We start from the raw sequence: 18,717 nt of genomic DNA, 5'->3' as shown, positions 1-18,717 counted from the left end.
CCGACTCATACTTTACCAGTGTGGAAGCGGAGGTTCGGACACTGTTGTGGGATGGCGGGATGCCATGTATTGCCCTATGAAAATTGACGAAGGGGTGGTATGACGGTGGCATCGCACTCCCAGACTTACGTCTTTACTATTGGCAATCACAACTGGTGGCAATTAACCACTGGCTATTGTAGGAAAGTGGCTCTGTATATACTGTTCCCAAATCGGCACAGTGTGTACAGAGTCCACAGTCCCCAGAGGTTTGGCAGAGGCTAAACTTAGATATAACCTTACTCTCTAAAGTGGTAGCATGGTCAAGCAATAAGGCAGTATCAGAGGACAGTGTAAAGCATTTGTTGTACACACTCACTCAGCAACTGGTCTCATACACTCAAGAACTGAACTCTAGGCCAATGGATTTTGGTATAAAAATATGTAGTTGTTTTATTTTAGAACTAACAATAGGTATCAAAATATACTTTCTCAGATTGAGAGGCTTTAGATAAATACTTTTCAATAGGCAATAGACTTTGGATGCAATAGATTCAGTTGTTGCAATAGGCAACACAATTTCAAACACAATTATACATTGAGCTCAATGGTAATTTCTAGTAAAATGCAATAGATTACTTTTTTGGATTGCTTTTCTTACCACAAGACTGGATCCTAGATTCAGTCCTTGGACAGTTCCTGTAAACAGTTGAGTAAAAGCGTTTTGGTTACAGTAGTGATTTTTAAGCAATATTTTGGTATTTTAAAAGATGACACACAGAAACTTTTTCTCATAGAATCACCAATGTTATCCTATGGGAGGAATTTCACTTAGCAGGTAAGTGGGGTTATGGTTACTTTTTCTAACTCAGTGTTGGATCCTGGATCCAGGACCTGGGCACCACCTGTAAACAGTTGGAAGAATGTGTTTTGGTTATACAGGCGACTTTTAACGAATATTTGTAAGTTTGCAAAATCGACACTTAGAAACTTTTTCAGCAAAAACCAGGCAATGTTATCCTATGGAAGGAAGTTCAAGTTACCGGTAAAGTATGTTCTCGTTACTTTTGTGATCCAGTGCTGGGCTCCTAGGTTCAGCACTGGGACATCTATCTAAAACAGGTAAGTAATTACGTTTTCACAGTTGGTGCGATTTTTTAAAGAAAATTTGTAGTTTGCAAAAATCGACACCAGAAATTTCACAGAAAAACAGTCAATGGTTTCCTATGGAAGAAAATTGGGTTAGCGGTAAGTATGGTTGTAATTACTTTTCAGGGTCAGTGCTGGCCACCAAGATCCAGCACTGGGATCTCTCCTGATAGCAGGTGAGTATTTTCGTTTTCGTTACTCAGTTGATTTTATGTGAATATGTTAACGTTATGAAACTCCACACTTTCCAAGTGAAACCAGTCAATGTTACCCTATGGAAGAAAAGAGAGTTATCGCTTTTGGGTAAGTACTCGACTGGCAGAGTTAAGGTTCTGGGCATAGACTCAGGGGTCTCCCAGGGTCAGGTCAGTACAGTTGTTACCCCCTCAGCGGCACAGGGGCAGCCGGGTGCAGAGTGAGTTAGGCCCAATGTTATCCTATGGGAGGCAGGGGGCCCTTGGTTGGTGGCTGCTGGCTAGCAGGCCACACGGCTGTGGGAGCTGGGCTCCTGGTCACTTGCTCAGGGCAAATGGGGAAGTAGAGTAGAAATTGCACTGCCAGGGGCACTTGGGCGGCCGTTGGGCGCTCAATGGATTGCAATGGAGAAGCTCAAAAACTAACCAAGGCTGCAAGCTCGGGGACGAAGATTCTTCAGGTGCGACCACCACTTCGAGAGGTAAGTTGAGTAGTTGGAGGATAGGTAGGCACCAAGGAGTTGGGCACAGGGGGGCGCCGGATGCAGGGGTGCCTTTTGGCATCGGGAAATCTTACCCTCTGCTGGTCGCGGTTGGAGGGGTCCCTGGATCTGAGGTTGCAGGCTTTGTCAGGAGTGTCGAGGTGGGTCCTTGGGTGCTGGATTCGGGATCACAGTTGCCGGGGGGACGTCCTCGGGGTCTTTGTTCATTCCAGCACAGGCCAGGCTTGGTGGGTGCAGAGTGTGCAGGGTTCGCGGTTCCTGGCTGATGCCAGGGGTCAGTTACTTGCTTTGAGCAGTGCCACTGCTCGTGGGAGTCCCAGTTGCTTAGTCACAAGGTAGCCAGGTCCTCCGGGGATTGTGAGGTTGCTGGTCACGGGAGATGCTGGAGTTTAGCACGAGCAGGTTCGAGGGTCGACAGGCCGGTAGGGCTGGGGCCAAAGCAGTTGGTGTCTTCCTCTTGTGAGCAGCTGCACGGCAGGTCTTCTTGTCTCTTGATCTTCTTTGCTGTTTCGGAATCTGGATCTAAGGAAGGAAGGTTCAGGGTGCCCCTAAATACTAAATTTAGGGGCGTTACAGATAGGTAAAGGACAGAGACCACTGGGTCCCTTCCCTGGGGTGGGTACACCCCCTATCCTGCCACTCTCCTGTGGGAGGGGGGCAGTGGCCTAGTCCTGATTGGGCAGGGCTCCCCATCTTCAAGATGGCGAGAGCCCGGAGATGTGCTTCACCTAGGCTCCCCCACCTGAGGGGTGGGGTTGGCAGAGGCTGGCACACCCCCTGTCCTTACTTGGGGTTTCCGGCCAGTCTTGCCGCCAGAGTGGGGGTTTAGAACCGGTAGGGGCCAGTTGCTGAGTACAGCAAGTCGCCTGGAGAAGCTCACAAAGGCGGTATGCCTTTGAAGCTTTCCCTGCCCATCCTAGGGGAGGAGACCTACCACCTCGCCCAGGATGTGCATTGTTGCAGGCCCAGGAGTGCAGATGGCTCTCTACCCAGGGGTACAGCAAAGTGTCTGCTGTGTGGCAGCCTAGGCAGCCCCTCAGACAAGACGTGGATTGTAGGTTAGGTTCAGGGGGCATCTCTAAGATGCCCTCTGTCGTGCATTGTACATTAAATCCTGCACTGGCATCAGTGCGGGTTTAATGTGCTGAGAAGTTTGATACCAAACTTCTCAGTCTTCAGTGGAGCCATCATGGTGCTGTGGAGTTTGTGTTGACGATCTCCCAGCACCATATACTCTTAAATGGCAGCACTGCACTTACAGCTCCCAGGAATGGACCTGGGTACTGTAGGGGCACAGGGCTCATGCACCTGTACCCACACCACTGGCATAGAGCACCCAGCTAGAGGGGTAGCTGATGTATGCCAGGGCAGTGTGTGTTGTGGGCATGGCATGCAGTGAGGTGTGCCATGTCGACCTGGTTTGCAGGAGCCCAGGGCACACTCAGTCAAAGTACATTCAGCAATTCAGCAAAAAGTGGGGGCATACCATGCAAGAAAGATGCCACTTTCTCACAGCTATACAGTCCACCGTCGGACCCGGCGTACCGACTAGAGCGATACCAGACCAGGCGTGAGGGGTACCTAGGAGCCCTATACATTAGACCCCGTAAGGGGGGATACCTGGGGCAAATGGCCCTTACAAACTCCATTTGGCTCTCCACTACCAAACGCCTGGGCTGGCAGGGAAAACTGACAAAAGCTGCACCCCTATGGTCATCTCAGCAGCTAGGACTACTATGCTATCAAGCAGGGTTTGAAAGGTGGGATACGATAGGGATCTCTACTGTAGGGGATCTTCTATGGAAAGGGAAAATACTTACTTTTAAAGACTTGCAGGTTAAGCACGAACTGGCATCTAGGGATATTTACAAATTCGACATGCGCTTAATATAGCTCTCAGGGATCTGACAACTATACCGGACGCGTCCCCTTTGGAGGATCGACTCCTGTCTGAACCTCTCCTGACCAAGGCCATTTCCCTTACGTATCGTAAGCTATATAACAACTTACCAGACCCCTTCCTTACCCTTCGAGATAAATGGCAATCAGACTTGGGGCAACTCGAAGATGAGGACTGGCAAGCCGCTCTAATGTCCCCTAGAGAAGCTGCTATTAACCATCGCTTTCGACTTATCCTATTGAAGGTTCTACACAGAACATACTTCACCGGGGTGACATTAGCTAAGATTGGGACTAGGCACGAGGCTCTTTGCCTTCGTGGCTGTAACCAAATTGGCACATTTTATCATATACTATGGGACTGCCCTTTCATACGGCACTTATGGGAGCGAGCTACGAACAAGATGCACTGGGGAAACCACTTGTATTGACCCCTCCATTGGGGATCCTGAACATTTAGGAAGTGACTGACCTCACGGACATAGAGCAGCAATTCACCACTCTGGGATACACCTTGGTTAAAAGAGCCATTGTTATGAAGTGGGGAGCCACAGACAGACCGTTGCTGATAGGTTGGGTGGCGGAAATGGATAGATGTATGGTAGCCGAAAAAGAGGTCTACAAAACTAGAGGATGCCCTAAAAAGTGGGACAAAAAAAAATGGGGTGCCTGGAATGTCTACCGGGGGGAATTGTGCATCTTGCCTACAGTGGAATTAGAAATGTCACAAAGGAGGGCCTTTGAAACGTAATGCCTGATTGTAATGTCGCATACAATACCGTTTTTCCTTTTTCAGACCTGTACAAGTATATCGCAATAACTTGCAAGTGACGATTGCTATGTTGTCAATAAAATTATTATTCAAAAAAAAAAATAATAATACTCGGTCCACCTACATTGGATCTTGGAAGTTTGGTGCAGATTGGTCATGTGGTAGGATAGAGAGAGGTGTGTTTTAAGGGTCGTCGCAACTTTTTTCTTTACATTTTCTTTGGTGGTTTCAGCACACCAACACCACAAAAACTACTGGACAGGTTATTATACCCAGGATCCAGTTTGATTTAGAGAAAATCTATCCTGAGGTTTCAAAAAGAGAACTTGGGTTCAGAACAATTTTTATATTTTGGAATTGAGATTCTGGACTGATTTGTGGATCCATATTTGACTGAGGCATTATATTACATGTTTTTGCAACGTGCATGTCCACCTTGTAGGGCATCTTGGCAATAGATACCCGATATTTATTGTTACCCAACTCATTTCATTTACCTCAGAAAAATGAAAGGCTTTGTAGACCTGCTGGAATTCAACCTGTGATCATGAGATCAAACACAGATTCATGGAGTGCATGTCAGTTCTGTCAGACCCGACTTACTGGGGTAGGATATGGGCATTTGTTTACCCATCAGCTACTTCAAGATTCACAATGCTCTGTAAGTAGACACTGTTCTTAACCTACTTTTGCTGCGGTCATGTAGGGAGGGTGTGGTAGTGTGGCTGGCTGTGCACATTCGACCTAGTGGGATGTCGGGGGCGGTATCCATTGGGATGAAATAAACACATACGATATAAAACAATTGGCACATTTAGTTCTTTTGTACATAAACAAAAAACAAGATTCAAGTACAAATGCAGGCTAGCACTGTGTTTATGCTGTTCACGATTACTTGGCACAAGGTAATGTGTTGCATCCAGTACCATAGGGCAATTTGTAGGAGTACAAAATGTAAGAGTTTCATTGAAAAATATCTCTAGAGCTACGTTATTGTTGCCTTCTAGGATTCCATATCTACTTATGACATAAAACATTTTGCTAATTCTCTGGTGAAAACCTGTTTTGAAGGGGCTTTATGTTGATGATCTTAAATCTAAAGTCCAAGAAATCTTGCTAGTTATCATTGGCCACGCAAGAATAACCATCATGCAATTCTCTTACCTTGTGTGACATGACTAGCTGTGATGGTATCACAGATGACTTCAGAAACAATATCACCAATAACATCACAGACTATTCATACCATTCTCTATCTGTGCAATGACCTCCATATTTAGCGTACAAGAGAGTGCAGAATGAGGCAGATACAGGGCATCCTAAAGGTACTGGATGGATTGCGGGTGGCTCTTGTTTACTGAGAGGAAGATACAAAGCACTGCTGCAGCTCTACAAGCCTGGCTAGTTTCAGTATTTATCAAGGAAAACAATACATTACAGCATCCTTCATGTAGATTCATCATTCAGGCCTTGTGCAGGTGGTCGAGAGTCATCTCATCTACCCCACTGCTGTGGTCACAACAGCTAGGTTTCGCAAAGACCCTGGCTTTTCCTCCACTAAGGGTGAATAGCCACCAGCAAAATCTCTGTCCCTGGCAAACCTCTTCCCAGCATTGATGTGAAGGATATCCCCAAAGTACAGATGATGTACAAGTTACAGGCTCGTTGGTGACAGTATTTATCCAACTTGGAGGAAACAGTTGGGGGAAGGTTTGGATAACCAGACTTCTGGATTGTTAAGAGTTCAAAATTGTATCAATATTAGGTTGAAGGGCATTTTGTTTTTTTTTCAAGTTCTTGCAGACTATAGGCATATGCCGTTCAGGATCTCGAGTATATCCGGCTCAGAAAGGTGCAGGCAGTCATGGTTGTTAGTTGACAGGATCATAGGGGGTTAGACTGAATTTCAGGCGCAGTGGAATCGTCCATTAGACAATGGAAAAGATGGGGAACCTGCAATATACCTACCAGGTAACATATGGAGAGAAAGACCTAAGATACATGTTCCTGGAAGCAGTCCAGTGCAGTGAGCTAGATGGCTGGCAGCAGTGCTTAATTAGTAGTGGTGGTGAGCACCAGTGCTCATTTATGAAGACCAGCACTTCTTTTTCATCATGAGACTTCGACCTAAAGGAAGAGAGTGAAAAGACAAAAACAGGGAAAGGAAGAGGAAAAATAGGAAAACATTGATAAAAGTAAAAAGCAAAGATGAAAAAGATCCTGCTCGATGAGGTAAAGAGAAAGGAAGTGTACGTTGGTGGAAGAAAGAGGTAGGAAGTGGAATCAAGACTATATGCAGCCTTTTATTTGACAACCCAAGAAATCAGCCGTGGGCATCTAATAAAAACCTTAGACCCCTGTACTTTTTATTTTTTAAACAAATTCAGCCTTGGCCGGCTGATAAACCAAACAAGCTTGTGTTGTCATGCACACGCTATTGTTATGGACGTCCACCAGTCATGTCAAATACAGTGAAGTAGTCACTGGCATGCAACAAACATAATCCATAAAGCAGAACAGATAAATGGAATCCAGTTATGAGAACCTAGACAGCCATTTATTGTGGAAAAACAGAGGTCCCACTGCAGTACATGTAGAAAGACTTTGTATCTTTGATTTTGTAGCAACCGCCACATCATCTCATCGCCTGATGGGGAGAGCAGAAGCCATCCTCCTCAGAGCTGGAGGTATACATTAAATGTACCTCCTATCAACAGAGGTAGGCTCTGTTGAAGATAATGTTTTTAAAAGGAAGAGCACATTCAGCAAGTATGCAGTTATATTTAAAGACTTACACGGCCTGTACATTGGGTACCCAGATTTGTGCAGATCAGATTATAAAATGTTTTGTTTTAAATGGCAATTCCATATCTATGGGTTACGCCATGGTGGTCATCTGAGGTATGGTGAGGCCACCCTGCTGTCATATAGCTCTTCCATTTTTTTCCTGTTTGCTGCCAATGTTTATGAAATTTTCCATGAAGTTAAAGAACTTCAAAATGGCTGTCAGGGCAAAACATTTCAGCTCTCAACAGTCTTTCGAAAGCCCATATCAAGTTAAAAGCAAGTTTTCTGGAGACGAATGCTGTTAAGGTATACCTGTGTCCCATTATTTTCGAAATATTTCCAAACCTGGATGTTGAACTCACATCAAAGCAAACAACAATTGTAATGTGACCTACCTTTCCAAAGCTGATGTCCATATGTTCAGCAGTCTTTACTTCCTCAAAGAGCAAACTAGATACTTTGGGATTTTGAGAGAGAAATTACATTTTGGCTATACTCTACGATTTATATTACATCCCTTGGCCAATCTGCTTGAAACTGGTCAAGCTCATGCTTGAATGGCTTTATTAGTGATTTTAAGAACAAAAACATACCAACTAGCCTAATGGCCTCCTGGAACGGACATGTATATACATATGACATTTTGTGGCGATTCGTTAAGGATTTCCTCGTTCAAAAGACTTTATTTGAAGTCTGTTTCACAACTTGTATAATATGAAATTTTCAAACGAGGTCTTTATACATAACTCAAGACCGTCCTCATCAATTGCACGAAATTCCATAGATACACTGAGCCTGCTTGGACTGTAAGTACACTTGATAAATGATCAAAAGTGATCCATACATTTTTGAGGAAAAACACTTTAGATATAATCAAGATTTATGTATAATGCAGGCTTTGGTAGAGTGAGCAAAGCCTGATTCAATGAGTGTCTGTAACACAGGACTTGCACATTACTACATATTCATAGTCGAGTGCTATCTGATCATAGTGACTGGCAAATTAGTGAACAAAGCTGGTACAAAATCCACTTAATAGACTGTTGAGAAGACATTGATTTGAGGCCATAGTAATGTTTATTCAGGGAATTCTCCATTTGCCCTGACAAATGTATTTGCAGACCAGTGTATGTAATTTAGCACCAGTTAATACAATAGTAGTAGCACTTGCAATCTTGGACAGAAATGTGCATTCATAGATAGAAATGTACCTTTATAGACAGAGAATGTATGTTCATTAAGAGTCTTCACAAACATTTCAGGAACAATTAATTTTCCACGTACATAATCAGACTGCACAATTCCATGCAGTGCACTCGATAGCTCCATGCCCTGACTTAGTCTTTCACTTTAAAAAAAGACATTCATTTGAAGAAATCGTTTTTAAGTGGGATTTAAGGTCACTGGATCTCAAAAGTACTGAAATGCATCATTTAATTGGGTTTTGAAGTCAATTAGTAGATTTGTAGGGCTCTTCTTGTCACCCGTGAGGGTATCCAGATCTCGCCATCTAATTATACCATGCACAAAAAACAGTAATGCACACTTAACTCGCCATAATCACCAGACACCATGCCACAACATAATGCATAATTAATGGAAGACTTAAGGTTGTGCTTTGTTTCTTTTGGAAAGCTGTGTGAAGATTATCTTCTAGAAAGATTTGGTCCACCACTCCATAGACTTTGTATTGTACTTGTAATAGCTTGCACCCTCTGTAACCTTATATTCAACTGAAAACTTGTTTTCTTCCAGAATGTGTGTTTTAGCACTAAAAGCTGTTCACAGAATGTTGCTGAACCAGCAGAAATTCTACCCTAGTTTCTAGTTGCCAGTTCGTTGCAGCATCACATTTTCCGCTGAGTGTATGTTTTGTGGCACCAGAGAGTAAAGGAAGCAGCTGAACTTTATAAATTGGATTCCCTTCACTCTCCAAACCTTGCCTACGCTATGCTTTTCTGGCATCAGTCATGGTGCCCGACACCTTAGTGTTTTCATAGCACTTCAGCCCAATAACATTTTGGGAGTTTGACATAAGTTGGCTCTGCTTGCACACCTCACACTTCTTTTGCGAGTGAGATCATTTGTTGGGATACCGTATGTGATCCATCAACCTTGACAGGAGCAATTTTTTAGAGGCCTTAGTATTATTAAACAACATTTACAAACATTGAATATGAGTACAGGTATGGGTCACGGTGCCATAGTTCTGCACATTTCATGCCTTCTCAATGCACACAGCCCTACAGTTCCTGAATTTACACTTCAGTAGTCTCTATTATTATACCCCTATAAATAGGGAGAACTTTATATTGGTATATGACTTGCATTTTTAGAGTAGGCGAATCAAGTCATTGCTTGATAGTCTTGCAGTTCGTCAAAGGCTACTCTACACATCACTAATCGTACTTGTCTTGATCTTCACATTAGCTTATTGCATCTTGGTTTCCGCACCTACACGGATTGTTAGCTGTTCTCATTGTGGAAAGGTGTGATGGGATGCAGTGCATCAGATTAGGTCATCACAGCAATGCATGTCTCAGCTGCTTCTTACTGTTTATGTGTACTACTATACTTCTGATCAATAAACAATTCTTACAGCAAAACAGATCTGTGACTTGCTTGCTAAGCATCTCCACAGGTGCCTCAATATTCCTATACTCTTTTTAGGCTTTCCCACCACAAAGCTGCATCTTTCTCTGCAATACCAATCTTCTGTTCTGACATGTTTTTTTCTGGGTTGTTTTTAGAGCGGTCACCAAAATCCTGTCTAGGGCCCGGCAGCTGGTTGATGCCAAGAAGGACGACGGTTTCACTGCTCTACATCTGGCGTCACTCAACAACCACAAAGACGTGGCAGAAGTATTGATCCAAGAGGTAAAGGCATTGGTGAAAACAGTAAAGATGTTGATTAGGTGGATGTCAAGGGTTACAGAAATGAAGCAAAGTTGCTTAAATCAGTATAGTACATTTTAATTGAAATTAGTACAAACCTTGTGTAGGAAGCTGGCTGTTTATTTGATATACCAAAGTGAGGTATGTTGTGCAAAGAGTGCGGTTCCCTTATTAGTAGACAGGGTTTGCTCTAGCAATCCCAAGGTGCTCTTTGTCGGAAGCTGGCTGTGTGTACATACTATACCAAAGTAAGGTACAGTGTTCACAGAGTCCTGTGGATCCCCAAAGGCGTACAGAGGTTAAAGTAGATAATACCTTACTCTATCTGTGGTGGTGTGGGCGAGCAGTAAGGCTTTATCATAGGATAACGTTAAGCATTTATTGTACACACTCAGGCAAGGAATGATTTCACACACTCAAAGACTGAACTCTGACCAATTGGTTTTGGTTTTGTATAAAAAATATTTCTTTGTTGTATTTTATTTTTTAGAACCAAGCCAGACTTGGTGCAAGTAAGTAAAATACAACTTTTTCAGGTAATACAGTCTAATGCAGTTACAGGTAGGTCAAATGCTCAGAAACAGTTGAATTTACTTTTTAGTTACTTTGCGATTACTTTTCAATTGACTTTTCAGATTACTTTTTCTACTCAGTGTGATATGCCTAGATATCACAGCAATGGCAGTGTGTGGGCGTTAAGGTACCGGACCTCTAAGGGTGGCACAACAAGTGCTGTAGCCCTTAGAGGCCTTCTTTAGTCACAGGGCCATTGGCACCTAGGGTACCTTTTACAATTGACTTACATGTGGCCAGAGAGGTGCCAATTTGGGGATACACAGTACAATTTTGGGGAAAGAACATAGGACCTTGGTACCTGGTTGGCAGGGACCCAGGGCATACTTAATCAAAGAGCATCAACATCAGGCAAAAAGTGGGGGGCAACCGTGCAAAAAGGGGCACTTTCCTACACAACCCTCACCCGCCAAATGAAAGGGGACGAGACTATACTTTCCCTAGAGAGTCTTCATTGTCTAAGTAGAAGAACCTGGAAAGTCCATCTGCATTGGTATGGGCAGTCCCAGGTCTATGTTCCACTTTAAAGTCCATTCCCTGTAGGGAGATGGACCAACTCAAAAGTTTGGGATTTTCACCTTTTATTTGCATTAGCCATTTGAGAGATCTGTGAAGTGAGTACCAAACAAGTATGGTCTCAACCACAGCAAAGGCCTCCCTCTCAATGGCACTCCAACGCTGCTCCTGGGGAGTAACCTCCTGCTTATAAAAGCAACAATCTGGTCTTGGCCTTCATCATTGGTTTGGGATAGGACCGCCCCTATCCCTAACTCAGAGGCATCAGTCTGCACAATGAACTGCTTGGTGTAGTCTGGAGCCTTGAGAATTGATGCTGAGCACATTGCCAATTTCAGGGCATCGGAAGCCTTTTGACAGCTAACTGTCCAGTCCACCTTTTTGGGCATTTTCTTGGAGGTGAGTTCTGTGAGGGGTGTCACAATGAAGGAATGCCCTGACTTAGGTCTGGGTTGTTGTAGCCTCCCAGTCCAGGATGGCCTGGATCTTGGGTTGTAGGGGTTTCACTTGGCCTCCACCAACAAGGTGGCCCAACTATACAACTGTGCCTATCTGGCATTTGGATTCCTTAATAGTTAGCCCTGCAGGGTTGCAGGGCTTTTAAAACCTTCCCCAGGTGGATCAGGTGATCCTGCCAGGTGGTGCTAAAGACGGCAATATCATCAAGATATGCTGGACGAAAGGCCTCCAATCCAGCAAGGAATTGGTTCACCAACCTCTGGACATGGCAGGGGCATTCTTTAAACCAAAGGGCATAACGGTAAACTGATAATGCCCATCAATTGTGGAGAATACTGTTTTTCTTTGGCTCCTTTGGCCATGGCAATCTGCCAGTACCCTGCAGTTAAGTCAAAGGTACTAAGGAATCTGGCTGTACCCAATTTATCTATCAATTCATCAGACCTGGGTATGGGGCGAGCATCTGTCTTGGTGACATAGTTGAGACCTCTGTAGTCAACACAGAACCTCCTGTGTCTCTTTCCACCCTGTGGATGATGTTTGGGGACTAAGACCACTGGGCTAGCCCTGGGACTCTCCGAGGGTTCAATAACCCCGAACTCCAGTATCTTGCTGACTTCAGCTTTGATGCTCTCCTTAACTTGATCAGACTGTCGGTAGATTTTATTTTTGACAGCTACACTGTCCCCAGTGTCCACATCATGGGTATATCAGTGGATCTGACCAAGGGTCATGAGGAGCTTAGCATACTGTTGTAAGACTTGCTTACAGTTAGCCTGCTGTTTGGTATTAAGGGTGTCTGAATAGACAACCCCCTCCACTAATCCATCTTTGGGGCTGTGAGAGGTTCACTCTTTGTCTCCTTATCCTCATCAGTAACCATCAATATGGTTATGTCAGCCCTGTCATGGAAAAGCTTCAGGCGGTTCACATGGATCATCCTTCTGGGGGTCCTGCTTGTGCCCAAGTCCTTCTAGTAGGTGACCTTACTTTTCTTTTCTAAGGTGGGGTAAGGGCCACTCCATTTGTCCACAGGCTCCAAAACCCACACCTTTTGCTCTGGTTGGAATTTCACCAGTGCAGCTTTTTGGTCATACCAGTGCTTCTGGAGCTCCTGGCTGGCCTCAGATTCCTGGAAGCTTGTTCCATGTACTTTGCCATTCTGGATTTAGGCCTAGTACATAGTCCACAATATCATGTTTAGGTTATTGGAGAGGCTTCTCCCCACCCTTTTTTTATAAGACAGAGTGGTCCCCTAACAGGATGACCAAACAGAAGTTCAAAGGGGGAAAGCCCTACTCCTTTCTGAGGCACCTCCCTGTAGGCAAAAAGCAAGCATGACAAGAGGACATCCCATGTCCTTTTGAGTTTTGCAGAGAGCCCCATGATCATGCCCGTCAAGGTCTTATTAAACCTTTCATCAAGACCATTGGTTTGTGGATGGTTTAGTGTAGTAAACTTGAACTGCACTCCACACTCTTTCCACATGTTTGAGGTAGGCAGACATGAAGTTTGACCCTCTGTCTGATACCACCTCCTTAGGAAACCTTACCCTTGTGAAGACACCAATGAGGGCCTTGGCTACTGCAGGAGCTGTAGTAGTCCTAAGGGGAATTGCTTCAGAATACCTGGTGGCATGATTCCCTACCACCAGTATAAACCCGTTTCCTGAGGCTGTGTAAGGTTCAAGTGGACCCACTATGTCCACACCCTTTCAAAGGGAACCCCAACCACTGGTAGTGGAATTAAGTGGGCCTTTTTTAAAAATTTTATTTCCTTTATGTGCGTGCGCACACAACGTCCGCTTTTCCCCCACCCCCATCACATATCGCGTGCAATACATCGGCCACTTAACTACAACATAAAGTCGCCTGCCAGTTTCATACCAGTGTTTGGAGCGTTTACAAGGAAACTGTAAGACCCGACTGTAGCGATACGATCCGGACCACATATCGCGTCTCGTGGCAGCTCCCGACTGTGAGAAAGTGGCTCTGTATATACTGTTCCCAAATAGGTACAGGGTGTACAGAGTCCACAGTCCCCAGAGGTTTGGCAGAGGCTAAAGTTAGATATAACCTTACTCTCTAAAGTGGTAGCTTGGTCGAGCAGTAAGGCAGTATCAGAGGACAGTGTAAAGCATTTGTTGCACACACTCAGTCAGCAAATGGCCTCACACACTCAATAACTGAACTCTAGGCCAATGGTTTATAAATAAAAAAATATATATATACTTGTTTTATTTTAGAACCAACAATAGGTATTAAAATATACTTTCTCAGGATGAGATGCTTTATATAAATTCTTTTGCAATATGCAATTGGCTTTTGTAGAAAGTTACAAGTGGTTGCAATAGGCAACACAGTTTTAAACACAATAATGCATTGAGTTCAATGGAAGTTTCAAGTTATTTGCAATGATTACTTTTTGGATTACTTTTGGAATTCCAGGATTGGATCCTAGATTCAGTCCTGGGACAGTACTTAGAAACAAGTGATAAAAGTCAACTTACTTACTGTGATGATTTTTAGACAATATTTTGCTACTTTAAAAGTTGACACTTAGAAAATATTTAATAGAAAACAGTCAATGATTCCCTATGGCAGAAAATTCAAGTTGCAGGTATAGTATGTGCTCGTTACTTTTGTAACCCAGTACTGGGTGCCTAGACTCAGTACTGGGACCTTTATCCAAAACAGGTAAGTAATTACTTTTTCAGAAATTATACGATTTTTCAAGAATACTTAAAGTTTGCAGAAATTGACACTTAGAAGAAATTTCACAGAAAAACAGTCAATGATTTTCTATGGGAGAAAATGGGGTTACTGGTAAGTACAGTTGTAAGTATTTTTCAGAGTCAGTGCTGGGCACCAAGATCCAGCACTGGGAGCTCACCTAATAGCAGGTGAGTATTTTCGTTTTCGTTACTCGGCTGATTTTTGGTGAATATTTTAAGTTTTGAAAAGTCCACACTGGAGAAAATTGAGTTATCGGTTTAAAGGTAAGTGCTCGACTGGCAGAGTTAAGGTTCTGGGCATAGACTCAGGGGTCTCCCAGGGTCAGGTAGGTACAGTTGGTTCACCCTCAGCGGCACAAGGGCGGCCGGGTGCAGAGAGAGTTAGGCCCAATGTTATTCTATGAGAGGTAGGGGGGCCTTGGTTGGTGGCTGCTGACTAGCAGTCCATGCAGCTGTGGGAGTTGGGCTCCTGGTCATTTACTCAGGGCAAGTGGGGAAGTAGATAGGTGTAGAGGTTGCACTGCCAGGGCCACTCGGGCGGCTGGGTGCAGGGTGCTTTTGAGCCTTTGGGCGCTCTATTGATTTCAATGAGAAAGCTCCGGTATAGAAAAAGACTGCAAGCTCGGGGACGAAGATTCTTCAGGTGCCACCACCACTTCGAGAGGTAAGTTGGGTAGTTGGAGGATAGGTAGGTACCCCGGGATTGGGCACAGGGGGCCGTGGGGAGCCGGGTGCAGGGGTGCCTTTTGGTGTCGGGAAATCTTACCCTCTGTTGATCGCGGTTGGGGGGGCACCTGATTCTGAGGCTGCAGGCTTCTTCAGGAGTGTCGAGGGAGGTCCTTGGGTGCCGGACTCGGGGTCACAGTTGCTGTGGGGTCATCCTTGTGGTCTTTGTTCACTCCGGCACAGGCCAGGCTTGGCAGGTGCAGAGTGTGCTGGGTTTGCGGTTCCGGGCTGCTGCCAGGGATTAGAAGTAGATTTTGAGTAGAGCCTCTACTCATGGGAGTCCCAGGGGGCTTAGAGTCAAAAGGTAGCCAGGTCCTCCGGGGTTTGTGAGGTTGCTGACCACAAGAGATGCCGGGTTGGAGCAGGAGCAGGTTCGAGGGTCGACAGGCCGGTAGGGCTGGGGACAAAGCCGTTGGTGTCTTCCTCTTCTTAGCAGCTGCAGGGCAGGTCTTCTTTCTTCTAGCTCTTCTTTGGATTTTTGGAATCTGGGGAAGGAAGGTTCAGGGTGCTCCTAAATACTAGATTTAGGGGCGTTACAGGTAGGTGAAGGGCAGGGACCAATGGGTCCCTGTCCTGGGGTGGGTACACCCCCTATCCTGCCTCTCTCCTGTGGGAGGGGGGCAGTAGCCTAATCCTGATTGGGCAGGGCTTCCCATCTTCAAGATGGCGAGAGCCCGGAGATGTGCTTCACCTCGCCTCCCCCACCTGAGGGGTGGGGTTGGCAGGCTGGCACATGCCCTGTCCTTATTTGGGGTTTCCGGCCAAGCTTCCCGCCAGAGTGGGGGGTTGCAGTGGCCTGGGGAAGCTCACAGAGGCGGCATGCCTTTGAAGAGATTTAGCACCTCGCCCAGGATGAGCAGGGGCTCTCCTACCCAGGGGTCCAGCAACATGTCTGCTGTGTGGCAGCCTAGGCAGCCTCCCAGACCAGACGTTGATTGTAGGTTAGGTTTTCAGGGGGCATCTCTAAGATGGCATCAGTGCGGGTTTAATGTGCTGAGAAGTTTGATACCAAACTTCTCAGTCTTCAGTGTTGCCATTATGGTGCTGTGGAGTTCGTGTTTGGCGAGCTCTCAGCACCATGTGCTCTTAAATGGCAGCACTGCACTTGCAGTGCCCAGGAATGGACCTGGGTACTGTAGGGGCACAGGGCTCCGGCGCCCACACCACTGGCATAGGGCACCCAGCTAGAGGGGTGGCTGATGTATGTCATGGCAGTGCAGGTGGTGGGCATGGCACACAGAGTTGTGTGCCATGTCGACTCGTTGTTTTGTCTTTTACCCAGACACTCAGCAGCCTGCAAGGGCAGTGTGTGTGTGTGTAAGGGTACAGGGCTTCTAAGGGTGGCACAATGAGTGCTGCAGCCCTTAGAGGCCTTCCCTGGTCACAAGGCCCTGGGTACCTAGAGTACCATTTACCAGGGGCTGACATGTGGCCAGGGTTTGCCAATTTGTGTTTTGTGTTTTAGGGAAGGAACATAGGCCCTGGGCACCTGATTGGCAGGAGTCCAGGGCACACTCAGTCAAAGTACATTCAGCAATTCAGCAAAAAGTGGGGGCATACCATGCAAGAAAGATGGCACTTTCTCACACCAGCCAATGCTTGTTGGACTCTTTACAACCACTTAATACTTGGACTATCTTATACTTTGATGAGATTTTGGCTGTGGAATACGAAGGACTTGGTTTCTACTAGAATTGACGAATTTGGACTTCAGTGGGACGTTGAAATTATCATTTTTGCCCTGACGAAGTTCCCTTTGGAACGAAACGCATTGGCTGATGTCCGAATCCTAATTTTAAGAGTTATAAATAAATGAATATACATTTTGGAATACATTTGGATCCATTCTAACTTCATTCTGGTGCATCGTCTTTCATTTCTTGGGCCTTTGAGAGTCCACCTGTTTTGCCACTGGCTTGACAGGTGACACACAAGCTGACAAACTCCTTTACTGTCTGGGACATCTGGGGCCAGTAAAATTGGCTAACCTGCTTGTCCCAAGTCTTGGTCTGGCCAAGAGGCCCAGCTAGGGGGATGCCATGGGCCAAAGTGGGCAAACACTCTCTGTACATCTGAGGCACTACCACTCTCACCAGGGTTGGGATCTCTGGCCTCAGTATAGAGGAATCCCTCCTCCCAATATGCTCTGTGGGTAGCACTGACATCTCCCTGTTCCTGTGCATCAGCTTGCTGCCTCAGGCTTTCAAGAGTTGGACAGGTCTGCTGTCCAAGGCACAGCTGCTCCCTAGTGGGTCCCCCTGGGCATAAGAGCTCAACCTGGTAAGGGTCAAGTTCCATGGGATCAGTTCCCTTTGGGGCTGCCAAGTCCTCTCCCAGAGGAGAGGGGCCCTGAGTCTTTTGCTGTCGGGAAGCTGGTTCCCCAGTCTTCTTAATTTTTCTCTTGGAAGGTTGGACCATTCTTTTAGGCTCCAACACTTCTTTTTCAGACTGTGCTCCGCTCTGTGCTCTAATCTCGACACACACAATCACAGGGATTTCCAGGATTGCTACATGGGTTTTTAATTCTACCTCAGCCAATGCTGAGGTCCCCAGGTCGTTTCCAAGCAGACAGGCAGCTGGAAGGTTTGGAGAGACCATTACCTGTATTACCGGTTTCAGGCCAGTAACCCTCCCCTCCTTCCACCCCCACCAGTCTAATGTTACCATAGCCATGGCATGGTTAGTAGTAACACTGTCAAGGTTGGTGACTGGATATGACTTTCCAATCAGGTATTGCTCTGGGGAAACCAGTGTCTCTCTCACCAGGGCTACTTTCCTAGTCCCATTTATCCAGAGGTATTGCAAATACTTCTTTAAGATGGGAGGCAACACAGCTAAAGAGGCAAATTCAACTTCGCCCTCAGTGACTAAAACTGCTTCAGTGCGAACCCTGATTTGCTCTGGGCACACTGTTGATCCAATCTGGAGATTGGCTACACCAGTACTAACTGGAGGAGGACTAGGGCACGTCTTGTTAGCACAAGTAGCATCTCCAGTTAAGTGTCCCAACTTCATACTGTTGAAAAACCAGTCCTTCTGGGGATCAAAGTTTTTCCCTTTGTGCCTACCATTGGACTGGGAAGAGTTTTGGGACCCACCCACTTGAGCAGGTTTTTGGGGCCCTTTTGAAGACTCTTGGTTATTGTCTTTAGAATTCTCACCCCTTTCCCCTGGGGAGGTTTGGTAACCCCTTTCTTTTAATCACCCCCAGTAGTCTGCCTTCTTTCCCAATTTTTGAGGAGACATTAGACCGAGGTCTACCAGATGTTGAAGCAGCTTTTAATTAGTGCAATTACTGAGGATATGTTTGTTCATAAAAAAGATTGTGAAGTCCATTGAAATCATGCACATTATTTCCAGTTAACCATCCATCTAATGTCTTAATTGAGTAGTCTACGAAGTCAATCCAAGGCTGGTTTGGGGTTTTGTTAGCCCCCCTGAATCTTATCCTATATTCCTCAGTTGTGAGCCCAACGCCCTCAATCAGTGTGTTCTTCATGAGGTCATAACACCCAGCATCTGCCTCTGTAA

At 45.5% G+C, this 18,717-nt stretch overlaps 1 protein-coding gene across 15 annotated transcripts in view; it reads left to right on the top strand.

Annotated features, from left to right (window-relative positions):
• The window catches only part of MIB2 (MIB E3 ubiquitin protein ligase 2), a 325,069-nt gene that overhangs the window by 230,657 nt on the left and 75,695 nt on the right, over window positions 1–18,717 (top strand). For all 15 annotated transcript variants that reach the window (XM_085609519.1, XM_085609515.1, XM_085609505.1 and 12 more), the window contains one exon: window positions 10,034–10,160. In XM_085609519.1, the coding sequence (XP_085465645.1) occupies window positions 10,034–10,160 (127 nt within the window). The remainder of the gene's footprint in view (window positions 1–10,033; window positions 10,161–18,717) is intronic.

The sequence above is a fragment of the Triturus cristatus genome, chromosome 1_2 (genome assembly GCF_964204655.1).
Source record: "Triturus cristatus chromosome 1_2, aTriCri1.1, whole genome shotgun sequence".
Classification (NCBI taxonomy): Eukaryota; Metazoa; Chordata; class Amphibia; order Caudata; family Salamandridae; genus Triturus; species Triturus cristatus.
The sequence above is the reverse complement of the archived record's forward strand: the minus strand, read 5'-3'. Positions and strand labels throughout refer to the sequence as shown.